This window comes from Myxine glutinosa, chromosome 1 (assembly GCF_964187855.1).
Source record: "Myxine glutinosa chromosome 1, kmMyxGlut1.1, whole genome shotgun sequence".
Taxonomy (NCBI): domain Eukaryota; kingdom Metazoa; phylum Chordata; class Myxini; order Myxiniformes; family Myxinidae; genus Myxine; species Myxine glutinosa.
The window spans coordinates 405070490-405088532 of record NC_136261.1 but is presented as its reverse complement, the minus strand read 5'-3'; the positions used below and the strand labels follow the sequence as shown (position 1 = coordinate 405088532).

Sequence of the window (18043 nt, the reverse complement as noted above, 5' to 3'; positions counted from 1 at the left end):
CACAAGCCCTTAATCAAGCTTCTTGGTGACAGACGATTAGAGGACATCCATAACACGCGGCTTGCCAACTTGAAAGAAAGGACCCTAGCATATCGTTTCCGAATTATCCACATCCCGGGAAAACGACACTGCGTACCAGATGCGATTTCACGACATCCGTCGGGTGCCAGACCATCGGAACGACTGCCACTGGTGGATGACATTTCCTCCATTATGGATGTGGCCACATCGACTACACTAAGACAGCACACCTTGACTGGGCTGTGGACCACAGATGACGACTCTGGCATGGAAATGGCTATTTCTATGGCAGCCATCAAGACACTCGATTCTGTGCGGTCCGTCACTTGGGACGATGTTCGGGACGAAACAGCAAGTGACACTCAGATGCTGCAGTTACTCAATTCTATTGAGCAGGGTCTACCTGCCAGTCGGGACGATTTCCCTGTGTCCATTTTGGAATACTTTCCCTTCCGTGAACACCTCTACACTATTGATGGCATAGTGGTCTACAAGGGGAGGATTATCATCCCACCGAAGCTACGGAAGCTTGTCCTTGAGAATCTTCATGCTGCTCACCAAGGAGTCACGGCTATGACCACCCGGGCCAGCAGCTCGATCTTTTGGCCTGGAATCACTCCCCAGATTCATGAGATGCGCAATCGCTGCTCACACTGCAATCGGATGGCCCCATCGCACCCAAGTGCTCCACCTACAGCCTCAGCTGAACCTGCCTACCCTTTCCAGTACGTTTGTTCAGATTACTTTCATCACAAGGGTCGGAGTTATTTGGTCACCGTTGATCGTTACTCTAATTGGCCAATCATTCAGCTAACTACTGGCGGGGCACAAGGCCTAGTGAAATGTCTGCGGTCGAACTTCGCCACTTATGGTATCCCCGACGAATTGGCATCTGACTGTGGGCCAGAATTCACGGCACATGACACCCAAGACTTCTTGCGTCGGTGGGGCGTTAACCATCGGTTGTCATCCACTGCCTTCCCACACAGCAACTGTCGTGCCGAGATCGCAGTCAAAACATCGAAAAGAATGATCACCGATAACACTGGTTCCAATGGTGAACTAGACACTGATCGGTTCCAACGTGCAATACTCCAGTACCGGAATGCACCGGATCAGGACACTAGGTTGTCTCCAGCCATGATCATCTTCAAGAGGCCAGTCAAGGACTTCATACCCATCATCCCAGGCAGATACTTGCCATCGGACACCTGGCGGGAAACACGCAACAATCGTGAGGAAGCTTTGCGCATTCGGCATGCCAGGGAGATCGAAAGACTCTCTGAACACACGACAAAACTACCTCCACTGGCCGTCGGGGACCATGTCCGGATCCAGAACCAGACCGGCCTGGAACCACGAAAATGGGACCGGACCGGAACCGTGATTGAGGTAAAACAATTCGATCAATACGTTGTCAAGGTGGATGGCTCCGGAAGAATCACTCTCCGGAATCGTAAGTTCCTGCGACGTTTTACGCCTTTCAGCATGACAACTCCCACTACGACTGGCAAAAGTGGCATGCTGCCAACCGTTATGCCAAGTGTTATGCCAATCGTACCGAAATACTTAATGTCTGGTACCCAACCCATCGCCGCTCCAAGAGTCTGTCTCAATCCTGTTACCACTCCCCAGAAGGGTGAACCCCAACATGTCATTGCGCCGGGCTTACCATCACAGACACTCCGCTCCACCACCGCGATGACACCACCCGCGAGAGTCGCTAACCAACCACATGTGCAGACCACCGCCACACCTCCACGGTCACTGCCTATTTCTGCCCCCTTGACGGTTCGGGTGATGATGGACCAGCTGGAGGGGACTCCGGCGTCGGACAGGGCGATAGTGAACCACCCACCGGAGACTCCCACAATGGACCAGGAAATTACGAACTGCCCTCAGAGGACTCCGACGATTGATCGGGTGGTGACGGGCCGCCCGAAGCGAATTATCAAACCACCAGCCCGATTCAATTCAGTAGAATATCAATTATAAACTCATGTGATCCTTTTTCTCGGTCTCCAGTTTCGTTCTATTCTGTGTCACAATTGAACGTTTTTGGGAAAGGGAGATAGACAACTCTTGTATGGTGCTGTTCTCTATTGCGTTCTCATCTTGTGTAATACTGCGCATTGTTATTTGCATATTCTGTATCTATTATCTTATTCTAATATCTACCATCGCTTTCTTTGTCTTGCAGATTGATTGTTCATCGTTGTTGCTAATAAACCTGCATTCAATTGATACATTCTTGTTTAATGAGAATATGGAGAAGGCAAATTAATGTTATTATTGCTTTGCTTCCCCGTAAACTCACCCTTCAGGTGCGTGGGAATTCTGGGGGGGGGGGGGGGGGGGGGGCGTGTGGCGGACACAAGCAAGAGGACACGAATTCAACGCACCAGCAGGTGGCGCGAACGTCCAGGCGGGGAACTGGAAGGCATGCCCCGCCTATCGACAGATCGGCCACGCCCGGGGACGAGGCGTGGCCCCGGCACATATATGCGATTATGCGGGCTCCAAAGTCCAAGCTCGAGCCCACCCAGTGCTACAGTTTGAGCTTTCTTAATAAACTCTTTTGGTTATCCAACGCAATCCAACTACCTTTTTGGCAAGCAAGTTGTGTGCGTAGCACCGCACTTTACCATATTAAATGCCAAGTCTGTGTTATCCCTATTTAATATATATTATCCCTATTTAATATATTTATCTTTCTTGGTATGATAACCAACACCAAGACTGCTTTATTTGTCAAGCCATCGTTGCGTGGCGTGTTCTCGCGAGATTTCACGCGATCGCGTTCGCGTCGCAAGGACAAACGGTATGTCCGAAAAGACGGAACCAGACACACACATGGAGCAGGAGCAGCATGAAATGGATCCCATTGAAAAGAAATGGATCCAAATACAATACAGTGAGTACTCCTGTGGCGTCTAAAAACAACAACAACAACCTATCAACCAATCAATATGCTGCCGGAAAAGGAAGTGTTTAATATGCCTTTAAATAATTTACCTTCACAGATTATTGAGAATATAACAGTCGAGTTGTTTTAAATATAAATGTTGTTTTGGTCGATTAAATTACATCTACAAAGGAATATATAAAAGTCGTGACTAAAATAAAATAAAAATACAAACTTGAGAACATATTATTTATTTTAATCAATCGGCGCGGGTACGTGATCAATGATCATTGATGGACAATGGACACGAGGCGTGCTCGAGGCGACCTCGGTCCAGTTCCCGCCTGGTTGAAGACCCAGGGTCTAACGGAGGAGTCTCTCCGAGCTGCGGTTACGGGTCTAGGGGTCGAGATCCTCAGGGGTCTCTGTGCCCGAGCCGAGCCTGCTCCGGTGAGATTTCGAATCCGTGCTTTGTCCGCACGAAAGGTCACCTGCACCATGTACGTCGAGCTCTGTCGGTACATGGAGTCGTGCTGTGCGTGGCGAGAAGCAGAATGGACTGTCGAGCCCGGATGTGGAGAGGACGGCGAGGATACGCAAGGACGTGATGGAGAACTTAATGCTAATGGAGGACCTGCAGGAGTCAGGATCAAGATCGAAGACCAGTACTTGGTTGGTCCTGTAGATAAAGGAAATTACCTGGAGGATGGTGAGTTCTGCGAACTGCAGGCAGTTTATGATCGATTACGTTAAGGAAACTAAATGATGAGTTAATCTATATATATATAAAAGTGTGTGTGTGTGTGTGTGTGTGTGTGTGTGTGTGTGTGTGTGTGTGTGTGTGTGTGTGTGTGTGTGTGTGTGTGTGTGTGTGTGTGTGTGTGTGTGTGTGTGTGTGTGTGTGTGTGTGTGTGTGTGTGTGTGTGTGTGTGTGTGTGTGTGTGTGTGTGTTGAAGGAACTGCGCTCCAACGCGAGTCGAAAGAATTGACGCGACCAAAGACGGAATTCGTCCGAGTTGCTTTGTTGAAACAAAACAGCTCAGGTATTCTCACAAGCCCGTTTATCGGGCAGCAATATATATACACATTTATGTCGGGAAGTTTGCCCGGCAAAAGCTATACCGGGCATGCCCGGGTATCAAGGGCGAGCCTTGGAAAGGCGAGTCTGGACCTGCCCGGGCGTGTTTGGCTGCGGCCTGGCAAGTCGAGGCTGGGCGTGCCCGGGCGCTCTGGGCGAGCACTGGAAAGGCGATAGCGGGCATGCCCGGACGCTCTGGGCGAGCACTGGAAAGGCGATAGCGGGCATGCCCGGACGCTCTGGGCGAGCCCTGGAAAGGCGATAGCGGGCATGCCCGGGCGCTCTGGGCGAGCCCTGGAAAGGCGATAGCGGGCATGCCCGGACGCTCTGGGCGAGCCCTGGAAAGGCGATAGCGGGCATGCCCGGACGCTCTGGGCGAGCCCTGGAAAGGCAAGAGCGGGCATGCCCGGGCGCTCTGGGCGAGCACTGGAAAGGCGATAGCGGGCGTGCCCGGGCGCTCTGGGCGAGCACTGGAAAGGCGATAGCGGGCATGCCCGGACGCTCTGGGCGAGCCCTGGAAAGGCGAGAGCGGGCATGCCCGGGAAAGACGAGACCGGGCGTGCCCGGGAGGTTCGGGCGTGCCCGGGAACAGTGAGTCCGGGCATGCCCGGGAGAGGCGCGTCTGGCCGTGTTCTGGCCGGTGCAAGGCGATTGTGTGCATCCAGCGGTAACCGCTACAGTGTAATGTTACCGATAGACTCCTAAACGGAGAGGCTTACGTGCTTGATATTTGACATAGACATGGCCATTGAGCCTGGGACGAACATGGCCGAACTCAAAATATTTGACGATCCATATTTTTATTCATATTTACCTCAGCGCACGGAATCAGAGCAGGTGGGCGCTGATTCGCTTATAGCGATCACGTGATGACGCTATGAACGATATGACGCTATGACGCTATGAAAAAAAAAATCGCTATGACGCTATGACGCTATGAACGCTATGACGCTATGAACGCTATGAACGCTATGACGCTATGAACGCTATGAACGCTATGAACGCTATGAACGATATGAACGATATGACGCTGTGACGCTATGAAAAAAAAAAATCGCTCGCTTTACCAAGGGGCTCGCTCTCCCCCCCGTTCCCCTCCCCTACCCTTCCCCCTCCCCCTTCCCCGCCCGGCAATGCCAGGTACTTCTGCTAGTTTTTGATAAAGGAATGCATGCACAAACTACATGGTATTCATAGAATACTTACCCCATACAGTCTTTCAAATTTGTATTCCAATGATTCTAATTTCGCATGGTTTTCGATATGCGCTATATCAAATGGTTATGTAACGTTGTAAAGTTTCAATTTCCACCGTTGAATGGTTTTCGATGTATGCTCAATATGCGCAATATCAAATGGCCATGTAACATATGGTAAAGTTTCAATTTCCACCGTTGAATGGTTTTCGATGTAAACTCAATATGCGCTATATCAAATGCGCAATTCCACGGTTACTCACATTACAATACATTACATTAATGCATCTATATATGTATATGTAATGTGAGTAACCGTGGAATTGCCCAAATGGTCATGTAACATGTGGTAAAGTTTCAATTTCCTCCGTTGAATGGTTTTCGATGTAAACTCAATATACGTTATATCAAATGGTCATGTAACATATGGTAACGTTTCAATTTCCTCCGTTGAATGGTTTTCGATGTACACTCAATATGCGCTATATCAAATGCGCAATTCCACGGTTACTCACATTACAATACATTACATTAATGCATCTATATATGTATATGTAATGTGAGTAACCGTGGAATTGCCCAAATGGTCATGTAACATGTGGTAAAGTTTCAATTTCCTCCGTTGAATGGTTATCGATGCATGCTCAATATGCACCGTATCAAATGGTCATGTAATATATGGTAAAGTTTCAATTTCCTCCATTGAATGGTTTTCGATGTACACAATATGCGCTATATCAAATGGTCATGTAACATGTGGGAATGTTTCAATTTCCTTCGTTGAACGGTTTTTAAGAAACCGAGGACAGACGATTTTTACACGCTACGTGCTTCAGCACTCGGCGGTCCCGTTCTGTGAGCTTGTGTGGCCTACCACTTCGTGGCTGAGCTGTTAGTGCTCCTAGACGTTTCCACTTCACAATAACAGCACTTGCAGTTGACCGGGGCAGCTCTGGCAGGGCAGAAATTTGATGAACTGACTTGTTGGAAAGGTGGCATCCTATGACGGTGCCACGATGAAAGTCACTGAGCTCTTCAGTACGGCCCATTCTACTGGCAATGTTGGTCTATGGAGATTACATGGCTGTGTGATTGATTAAAAAAAAAATACCTGTCAGCAATGGGTGTGGCTAAAACAGCAGAATCCATTTATTAGAAGGTGTGTCCGCATACTTTTGGCCATGTAGTGTCTGCTGGTATTTCATCTTGTATTTTTCTTTTGTCTTGTTTGCAATCATTGGGGCTGTATTCGTTGCTGTTTTGGTTTGGTGTGTGACATCTTCGAATCACGCCTGTTTTTGGAAGTTTTTTGCAAGGTGATTGGGATACCTTTTCTGGCTTGGTGTGTGTGTGTGTGTTTGTGTGTGTGTGTGTGTGTGTTTTGCTATCTCCATATGTAGGTTTCAGAAGGTGGAACGGAGTCCTTCCGGGGCTTTAAGTATCCACCTCCATTTCAGTAAGGGAATCATGATTCATGGACCAGTTTGTGAAGTTTTCTTGTTCTTGATGTGAGGGTGTATCCATGTCCTTGCTCATTCATGATGTTGCTCAGTGGGCCCAGGGCTAGGCAAAACAGGAGGAGTTCAAGGCTGTCTCCCTGCAATATTCCACACCGTATCTTCACTCCTGGTATTTCGATCATTCTTTCCGAATGCTGTAATATCAATGTGGTATTCCAAAGCTCCATTGCTTTCTCTGTCAGTTTGATTACTTGGAGGTTGATCTTGTACAATTGCATGTATTGTATCATCCATGAGTGTGGGACACTATCAAAAGCATTTTTGTAGACTATCCATGCTGTGGATATTTTTGTTCTTCTTGTATTGCAATTTTCGAGTATGGCCTTCTTTAGTCGGAGGTGGTCTATCATACCATAACATCCTCTTTTACATCCCTCTGTTCTGCCTCACTGCCTCCTTCTTGTGTTGGGTGACGGTATATCATTTAGGTGATTATTACCATCAGGAGTTTGTACGTTGTTGGCAGACAGGTTATTGGTCTATAGACTTTGAGTTGATGAGAATGGTGTTACCTTGTATGAGCCTTTCGTCCAAGGTCTCCTCCCTTTGGATAAGTTTGTTGAATACTCGAGCGTAGTGGTTGTGGAGCGCATCTAGTTGCTTTAACCAGAAGTTTGGAATTCCATCTGAGTGTGGGCTTTTCAATTTTGCCATTTTTACTAGTTGTTTTATTTTTTTCTTCATTAAATACCACTGAAGGCATTTCCTTTATATGTTGTTTTGTTTTCCAAGTTTCGGATCCAGTCCACCTCTTTGTTGTGGTATTTTGGGTCCTCATTGATTTGTTTCGAAAAAATTTCAAGTTTATGATTCTCCAGGGGATTTGACACGTTTTCCTTTTGTTTCCCTAGTTCGTGGTAGAATCTTTTCAGGTTATTTTCAAACATGCTGTTCTGTTCTCTCCCTTTATTGACTTCGTCATAGTTTTTTTTTTATTTATCTTTCTTGCGATCACCTCCATTTTGAGTTGGCTTTCAGCATCCGTTACCTCTCGGTCTTTATTTCCAATTTTGTATTTGTTTTTAATTTATAGCTGCAATGAGCAGCTCTATAAGAGGACCGCGTTGTTGTTGTTGTTGTTGTTGTTCTTGTGGTGCCTTTTTGAATAGCGCATGCGCATACACTCGGATGTGCGTTGGTATGAGGTAAGAACATCGTGGACTAAAATCGCGATTTGTTTGAAGAAACCAGAATAAATTTAGCTGAAAGACAAAAAAACGCTAGTGCATGCGTATAATTTTATGACTGGTCGAATTTGGTAGCGCATATTGCAATGGATATCCTCATGATTCTACACGTCGCAGCTGGTGATGACACTGTGGTCATTTTTCTCTTGTTTGGATTCTCCTCATTGGCTTTGGCCTTCGATCCCCCTTATAAATTACTGTATTTGTCCCGTTTCTTTTCTCAGTTGCCCTCTTTGTGCCTCTAGCCTGAGTTTCCATGGTGGTGCCTGGTCTCTGTCTGTTTGGGCTGATTTGCTCTTCTTGCGGTGTTGTTTTCTTTTTTCTTTTATTTTATGAGCAGTGCCGTTGCAACACTCACGATGTTGAGTTCCTTTAATGGGGATGATTTTGGTACCAATTTCTTGAGTGCTTTGTTGGTTCTCCCAATGAGCATTTTTGTCCATCGGTTGTTTTCTATCTTGTATAGTTGTGGTATTTCCCTGAAGGATAAGAGCACGGACAAGCCTCATATGTTGGCATCCATGGGAAGGAAGAAATTCCACCTTAAGAAATGCCCGGCTGAGTACAGTGAGAAAGGCGGCGCTATTGTTGTGACCGGTACCCAGAGTAACCAGGGAAGTGACGGCACTTTCCCCAAGCTCAGTGGCTGTTTGTCTCGTCTAACAGTCCTGTGTTATGTCTTGTGTATCCGTCTGTATGTCCATGTGTGTAACAGCTCCATTAAGAGCCTTGTATCCTACTAGAAAAAGCCCATCAAAAATGGCGAGTTGGAACAGCTTATTTGACGGTGCAGCCTCGTTAGCGTGCAAATGTCTGACGTCTCGGCCTAGTATTTGGTTTGCCTATATCTTCTTCATTTATTAGACATCCTACGGATGTAAATACAACAACAACAACAACATCCATTTTAAAGGCCATTTTCCCTACCAGAGCGGGGGTTAGCCTTGCGGTCCCCATGACAATCTTCTACATTTTGCCCTATTTTCTGCATCTCTCCTTGTTAACCCCCTTGCCCGCATTTCTTCTTCCACCATCTTTAGCCAAGTCTTTCTCGGTCTTCCTCCTCCTCTACTTCCTTCTACATTCATTTCCATCACTCTTCTCAACCAGTCACTTTCATCCTTCCTCAACACATGACCAAACCATCTCAACCTGTTCCTCTTCACAGCATCAATCACAGGCTCTATTCCCATCATCTTTCGCAATTCATCATTTGTCTTCCTCTCTCTCTCAACGATACTCCGCACATCCGTCGAACCATTCGCATTTCCACCCTTTCCAACCTTTGTTGCTGCTCTACGTTCATTACCCATGTCTCGCTCCCATAAATCATAACACTTCTCACACATGCAGCATACACCTTTCCCTTCAACTTCAACGACACTCCCCTCATCATCAGCATGCCACTCAGTTCCCGAAACTTCTTCCATGCACATCTCACTCTAGCAACCGTTGCCGAGTCTGATCCACCTTCTCCATTCAGCATGTCTCCGAGGTAGCAAAATGTTTTCACACCTTCCAGCTTCACGCCGTCTCCAAGATCCAACTCAACATTTCCTCCATCTGCAGCTCCCTCTGTGCACACCTTACATTTTTAATGTAGCTGCCACATTGGTTAATGACCCTCTCAGACCACGACATTTTTGATGAACCCACTCAGCGCACATTGTACATTGAATGGAGTTCACTCCGACACCCTTCCTACACACAGCACAGGGCCACTTCCCAGTTCTTTCCACCTCACCACATGCTTTACCACTTGCCATCACCTTCGTCTTTCCGATATCCACCTTCAGGCCTTTTGTTTCCATACATTCCTTCCACTTGTTCATCTTTTCCTTCAGTCCATCCATACTTTCCGCAATCAACACCAGATCATCTGCATACAACAACTCCCACGGTAAACCCTCCTTTACGTTCTGAGCCAGCACCTCCATAACAGCTACAAATAGTAGTGGACTTGGTACCGACCCCTGATGCACTCCCACCTTCACCTCAAACTCACCACTGTTCCTGTCCTTCATCCTTACAGCTGTGCGCGCTCTTTTGTACATTGCCATCACTACTCTGATCAACCATTCCTCCACTCATAACTTCCTCAATGCCCATGTCAATACTTTGCGTGGAACCCTATCGAATGCTTTCTCCAGATCAACAAACCCAAGAAACAACTTCTTCCTCTTCTCCATGTACTTCTCCTGCAACTGCCTCACAATGAAAAGCACGTCTGTCGTTCCTCTTCCTGGCATGAATCCAAACTGCATTTCGTCAATCTTCACTTTCTTCCTTATCCTCCTCTCCAACACCCTTTCCAATACCTTCATTCCATGCTCCAATAACTTTATCGCTCGGTACGAGCCACACTCCAGAGGGTCACCTTTCCCCTTGTGTGGAGGGACGAGGGTACTCAGTTCCCAATCCACTGGAATGCGGCCTTCTTTCACCACCAGATTACATATCTATGTCATTCTCTTCACACCCCAACTTCTTGCTGCCTTCAACATGTCTCCCACAACTCCCGTCGACCCTCCCGCTTTTCTACCCTTCATTGCTTTTATCGCTTCCTCAACTTTCTTCTCAGTTATCTTCTCTGCAGGTCCTAAAACTGGGTTACTCTCTATGTTGCCATCCCATTCATTCTCTGTATTCAACAGCATTTCCATATATCTTTTCCATCTTCCTTTAATTCCATCTGGGTCGACAACGATTTGTCCCACTTCATCCTTCAAGCAACTCGCCCCCATCACATCACACCTCTCTTTCGCTATCTGCTTTGCAAGCCTGAAGACTGCTTTCTGACCCTCTTCCGAATCCAAGCGTTCTCCGAACATTTTCCTACATGCCTCCTGCGCCTTTGCTACCTCTTTCTTTGCAGCCTTCCTGGCTGCCTTATAACGTTCATGCTCTGCTGTTTTTGCTCCTGTACCCTTCACCTTCTGCCACTCCTTGAACTTCTTCCTCTTCTCGTCAATCCTCTTTCCAACTTCATCATCCCACCACCATGTTTCCGAGTGCCTCGGTGGTCCTTTTGTCCATCCACATACCTCACCAACGCATCAGATCCCAACAGACTAGCTTTCATTGACATCCAACCACTTTCAAGCTCAACCACATCATCCTCAACCCTACTCAGCCTCTCTTTTAATGCCTCCCTTACTATCACCTCTTTCAACCTCCACACCTTCATTCTCGGTTGGTACTTCACATTCTCCTCGCACCTTTCACCCTTATGTCGCAGACAACCAAGTGGTGCTGTGAAACAGCCTCCTCCCCCGGGATCAACTTTGTGTCCCGGAGGTGCCCCCTATCTCGCCTACGCACCATCAGGTAGTCAACGGTTGTCGTCGACCCACCTGACGTGTATGTAACAAGCTTATTATCCTCTTTCTGGAACTAAGTATTACAAATCAACAAATCAGCTCCAGCAGCAAACTCCAAAATCCTTTCACCTTCTCCATTTCTCACACCATATCCGTAACCCCCATGAACTCCCTCAAAACCATCCATACTCCTTCCCACATGTCCATTTAGGTCTCCTCCTACCACAACAACTTCCTCATCTTTCACGTTTTCCATCAGCTTTCTATCGCACACCAGAACTTGTCCTTCTCTTCATCGCTTCGACCAACCTGCGGAGCATATCCCGAGATGATGTTTCACCAAGAGCTTTACAATCATCATTTTCACCATCATCAACCTATCACTCACTCTAGTCACACTCACCACACTGTCTACAAACTCCTCAGAAAACAGGACACCAACACCATTCACGCCCTCCAGGCACCCTTGCCACATAAACTTGTATTTCTGTCCCTGCCTACCCTTCACCATTCTCACACCACTTCCCTTCCATCTCGTCTCTTGCACACAACATATGTCCACTCTTCTTCTGACCAATACTTCCACCACTTCTCCTGATCTCCCTGTCATTGTCCCTACATTCCATGTCCCAAACCTCAGAAACCGATCTCCACTTCGGGCTGTACCCTGCCCATATGTAGTTGTAATTGTCATGGTTCTCTTTTTGAGGCAATGTCGTTATGGCCGGATGCCCTTCCTGACGGATGGGCACATCCTACGGATGTAAATGAACACTCGTTTTACTCTGCATGCATTGCTCATGCATGCGTCATTTAATTTCACCTTCCTGCACCTTGTATTTAATGTTATTAAAAAAAAAAAAACACGACTGTACACTGCCCTTGAGGCTCGGTTTGCAAGCCACCATCTACATTTCTATCAGAAGACATAATTACTCTTTAATGGAAAAAATTTTCGAGTTTGTTTTATCCTCAAAAAATTGACCGTAGTGAACACACTTTTGTGTTAAAAGATTGGCCTTTAAATCCTACCCTTATGAAGGGGGACAGATGTCTGTACAAATACACAAACACTCATTGTGTTTTATATGGTAGGTATTAAAAAGAAATTCTCCCTTTTTCACCACCACCCCCTGTTCCTCTTTTTAACAAGAAATAAACAAGTGATAAAATCATTTCTTAATGAATGATAAACGGTAACGCGACAAAGACCTGATTTTAAAGAAGACTGTCCAGTGCAATAAGTACTGTACTAAGTCACTTGCTTTTTCTTGTGTGTGAATGATCTTTTCAGGAAGAAGGGTAAAGCTCATCAAGAAGTTCACCTGCACCTCATGTTCTAACAGCTTCACCACAAAGGCTACTTTGCAAGTGCACATGGAGAAGCACTTCCCAGTTTCCACGGATAAAATGTACTGCTGCACCGACTGTCCTTTTAGTACACATGTGAAATGCGATTTTTCGAAACACACTCGAATACATTCCGGAAAGAAGCTGCATACCTGCAACGTGTGCAGGAAAGAATTCTTCTCAGCGTCAAACCTTCGGACGCATACGCGAATTCACACGGGCGAGCGTCCGTTCACGTGTATGATATGCGCAAAGAGCTTCTCTGATTCATCAGCTCTTAAACAGCATACACGGACGCACACGGGAGAGAAGCCGTATGCCTGCAGTGTGTGCAGGAAGTGCTTCAGTTTGGCATCGAATTGTCAGAAGCACATTCGAGTTCATACTGGAGAGCGCCCGTACAGTTGCAAAGTTTGTACAAGGACATTTTCTGATCAATCCACGTTGAGTAGGCACACACTAATTCACACAGGGGAATTGCCTTATATCTGCACCTTCTGCGGTAAGGGGTTCAGCCGGCAAATAAGGTGCACGAAACATGCCAATTCACACTGGTGAGAACCCATGCGCATGCAAATGTTGGGTAGAGAGAGGTTTTATACTTAACCAGATTTTCCACAGTACACACGGATCAACAGACTACCGAATCAAACCTGTAATTAAATAAATATAAAAAAGAGCTTGACATATTGGGGAAAAACAAGAAAGGCTCATTGGAATGGCTCATAAGAAGTCAGCTCAACTGGGATGGAGAACGAATCGTAATAAATTCCCGAGACCAAGAGGGTGGGATCGAGTCAACTGGATACGGAAGTACTTAAGAAGAACTTCACTGAGGTCTGAAAAACACTACCAGGGAATATTACTGCAAACAAAGTACAATTGGAGGCTGTCTCGTGTTCAGTGACTATCGTGAAAATACCTCTTCGAACAAAGATATGAGAACAACAAAACTTCACAACTTGGTCTATGTAACGTGATCCTTCACCGAAATGGAGGTGCATACTTTGAGTCCTGGGAAGACTCCATTCCACCTTCTGAAACCCACAGGTAGAGATTTCCACCAACGGGAGTCCATATTCCCACAGTGTGTGCTGAAGGATTCAGTCCTTTATTACCTCTGCCACCAAAGGTGGATGGAGGTTATGTTTTCACCCCTGTCTGTCTGTCTGTTTGTTACTTGCAAAATCGAAGATTTTTCAGGTATCAACGTCAGTTGCGTTTGTTATTCTGTCTGTTTGTTTGTCACTTGCCTACAGGTCACAATTCTAAACGAATCGTCATGAAACTTCACCAAGTTGTAGAGGTCGTCACAGTTGAGCAGTCTATTGATTTTGAGGTCAAAAGTCATCTGGAGGTCGGATTTCTAAAATCGTCATTTTTCATTTGAAAAACGGTCAATTTTCATCCGATTGACTTGAAAATTGAACAGCATTTGTGCATTTAGTCACTAAATTGGGAAACCAACTATTTTTGAGGTTTAAATGTCAAAGGTCAACTCAAGGTCAAACTTCCAAAATCAATTTTCATCTAAAAATATCACTTCATCCAATTGACCCGAGCTTTGATAAAGATCGTCAATTTTGATCTTAATGAAATGGACAATTTGCTGGATCATTTGCATCCATTTTTTCGGGGAGGTGGGTGCATTTTACAAGTATCGTGCTCTGCATGATGTCTTCTTGTTTGTTTGTCTGTCTGTCTGTCTGTTAACAAGATATCTCAAAAAGTTGTGGACCGATTCAGACGAAATTTGGCAGAGAGGTAGTGTATGTGACAAGGACGAAATTATTAGATTTTGGTGAAGATCCGGATTCTGATCTGGCTGGTAGAATTTTTAAAGTGATTCTTCACCACTGGGAGATAGGGCTGAAAACGATATATAGCAGGATATCTCAAAAAGTTGTGGACGGATTTGGATGAAACTTGGTGGAGAGGTTGAGTTGTGTGTGACAAGGACGATTCGATTTGATTTTGGTGAAGATCTGAATATGGATTCGGATGCAAGGATTATTTAATTTCCAAGTTATTCTTCACCACTGAGAGATCGGGCGAAAAGTGATATACAACATGATATTTTAATAAAGTTATGGATGAGTTATGACTGAACTAGGTGATGAGTTGGTTTGGTGACACGTACAAACCGATTAGATTTGGGTTCAGGTCCGAATCCAGATCCAGCCCATCAGTGGGATACAAAATTTACCTGGCGGAGGGATGCTCTCTACCGACTGCCGTTCTAGTCTTTTCTGAAATACAGGAGAGTGCCGGAGTGGTCAAATTAAATATTGCAGGAAATATCACAATTAACAAGTTGCAACCGGAGTCTGTCTGTTGTTCCTTAGTAACCTTCGAATGAACGCTTGCGTGAAGTAAAGATGCTATGATTAATGAACACCTGAAAATCAATGCTCTAATGCTTAAGCTGGAAAATATCACATATTGCTTCTTGAAATAAAAGGCTAAAATGGAAGAGGGACACTTTGGGTCGTGGGAGGACATTGTTCCACTTTCTGCTACCCAGCCAAGGAGATTGCAACCACGTATGGCATCGACAAGGTCACTGCCCTTGAAGTAGCCAGAAAAGGACACATGCTCACTGAAATTGGGAATACCTTATCGACCATGGAAGATTATAGAGAAGCAAGCGACCAGCTTCATGGCAGCCTCCTACGGGCAGACATCTTGCGAGATCATAATAGAGTGCCGACAGATGGCGTGGGTGCAGAAAACGGGCAAATCCCTAACATCTGCTCTCAAATTGTGTGTGTTGCTCCCGACTTCAGAAGCATTCCAGGAACATGTGAAGGGGTGCCATCAGCAAGTACTTGTTTGGATGAGTGCGATGGTGCAGAACCCGGCTCTCTCTCGACCCAGTTCGACACGGCTGGGAGAAAGTTGATCAAAACCGATGTCTCATCTCTCTCAATATCATTGTGAGCACACCACTTGCACCTGATTTTTGTGTTGAGCATGATACACGTGTGAACAATAACTTGGTTAGCAATGTTTTCTGTGGATATTCAGGGGTTAAATCATGCTGCAACTCACTGACAAAAGATGTTGAAGATTTTGGTGACATGGAAGGTAATGAGCAAAACGAATTGTGAATCATTGGAAATGGATCTGCTTGGTTCTATGAATAAAACATTGCATTTTACTTACTGTATTATGATTCTACATTACGTTCCCTTCAGTTTAAGGTGCTGCACGATTATATGAGAAAATAATTCCTTTTCACGTCGATTTTAGCGGCCATATTGGTTTTTGCGCTATTTATAGAACAATATTTCACTTTGGAACAATAAGGCTTAAGGATGCGTACAAAAATGTTTTAATCTTCATTTTAAAAATGCCTCCTGGCAATATTTTTGACACCCTCTGGATTCTTGACCTCGGGACCTATATGAACAATAGTCGGCCATAAAAAAAATTGTGTGGACAGCAATTTTGGGTTCTGTTAGGCTCCTGGACTATAAAAGATTGATTCGGACTCCGAACGCCTTCAACGTCTTTTCCTTCAACACTGAAGTCCCTCATCGTCAATAACACTCGACACAAACAAGGCCAATGGAAATCTGACACAATAAACCCGGGCAGTGTATAATCAGTAGAGGCCTTCAGGCCTAATTGTTAGACTAACCAGAAAACCAATATGGCAGCCATTTCATTTTGTCTCGGCGCTATGGTGGGTGGAGTCAAGTGACAGATGTGGGTGTGGTCCGGCAGCTGTCCAACCAATGAGTGCACATTTCAAAAATGACCTTTAACAAGAGCCCCAATAATAACACAACGCGAAGCCCTTGTGGACCTGTGACATGTCGCAGGCAAAAACACATAAACAGTCCGCTTGTTTACTCATGTAATCTCATGAAATCAACTACCGAAGTATGGTAAAATCACTACCACGTTGCAGAAATCACTCCCAAACAAATCATTCCCATGCCATTTCTAACGAGTGAAAGTGATTCGTAGAATAAATACGGTAGCTGTGAAAACTGATCCCTGAACCTGTTTTCATCATGCTCGGACAGGTGTGGAGCAGTAAACCATTTTGCCGCATAATTTGGTGAAATCGGGTAAAAATCATCACGCAGTTACTTATCCACGCCAGTGATTGCATAGGTCCTTCCACAGCATGGCATTCTAATTAAAAAATAAACGAGAAAGCATCTGAAAATGCAAAGCACGTCTGCGTTGTATTCAGACTTCTTCCGGATGCTAAGCATCATGAAAACACCTGAAGAAAATACAAAACATTGACGATTTTAGGCGATTTTGACCTCAAAAGCAAAATGCTTCAGTGACGCAATAGGCAAACCTTGCTGAAATTTCAAGTGAATCAAATATATTTTATTTCAAGTGAATTGGATGCAAATTGATGATTTCCTGCATCCTTCACCTTTTGATCTAAAAACAAACAATCAGCTTCTAACTTTTGATTGGTAAATCAATTCATTGACCCAATATACCATTTTTTTAAAATTAAAGGTCGATCAGATGAAAATTGACAATGTTATGCAACCTTGACCTATGACCTTTTGTTCTAAAAAATAATAATAGTATTCTAGCTTTTGATTGGTAAACCAATTCGGTGACCCAATATGCAAATTATTTGAAGTTTAGGTCAAATGCATGAAAATTGATGATTTTATGTGATGCTGACCTTTGACCTTTTGAACAAATCATTAATAATTTGTCTTCTTCATATTTTCATAATAAAGCTTTGTTGAAAATTTGAAGACAAAATTCAAATGGCAAAAAGTTACGACCCGGACACACACACAAGTTATTGCAAAAGTCCGTCTCCCACTGTGCGGGAGAGGGGCAAAAACAAAAACAACGAGATGGTATTCATAGAAGACTTACCTCGCACAGTCTTGAGAAGGACTTGGTGCGAGCCAACTCCTCTGGTTTTATTGAGGCAGCAAATATGTAATTGCATCAATCTACACTTCTGAGGCAAATTTGTGCAAATTATACTTAACTTTGAAAATTCTGCTACAGAGTACATTCATAAACCTTTACCAAGTCGCTTTTAACGTTAAATTTTTAACTTAACGTTAACGTTAAAAGTTAACGGACTTAAAGTTGAGTTTAAACTTAAAGTTTAAAGGACTTTAAAAAGTTAACGTTAAAACCTTTTAACGTTAAATCGTTAAAATGGGGAATCGTTAAACTCTTGAGCAGGAGAGCGTTGAAATGCCAAATTGTACTTCTGCTTCACTTTTTTCACCAGCCGAGCACAATAAAGGCTGAGGTGATTACAATGATTCTCGTTTCGTAATGTCACGATGTACGCTCAATATGCGTTATATGAAATGGTCATGTAACATGTGGTAAAGTTTCAATTTCCCCCGTTGGAATGTTTTTAATCTACACTCAATATACGCTATATCAAATGGGCATGTAACGTGGGAAAGTTTCAATTTCCCCCGTTGGAATGTTTTTAATCTACACTCGATG

General features: G+C 44.7%; 1 protein-coding gene across 1 annotated transcript; it reads left to right on the top strand.

Moving 5' to 3' along the window:
* Positions 1–2987: 2987 nt before the first annotated feature.
* LOC137417396 (uncharacterized) lies at positions 2988–15737 on the top strand. The gene is made up of 2 exons (XM_068103300.2): positions 2988–3635; positions 12522–15737. Exons 1-2 carry the CDS (start codon positions 3227–3229, stop codon positions 13133–13135), a joined length of 1023 nt encoding a protein of 340 aa, XP_067959401.2. The 5' UTR covers positions 2988–3226; the 3' UTR covers positions 13136–15737.
* Positions 15738–18043: the final 2306 nt, after the last annotated feature.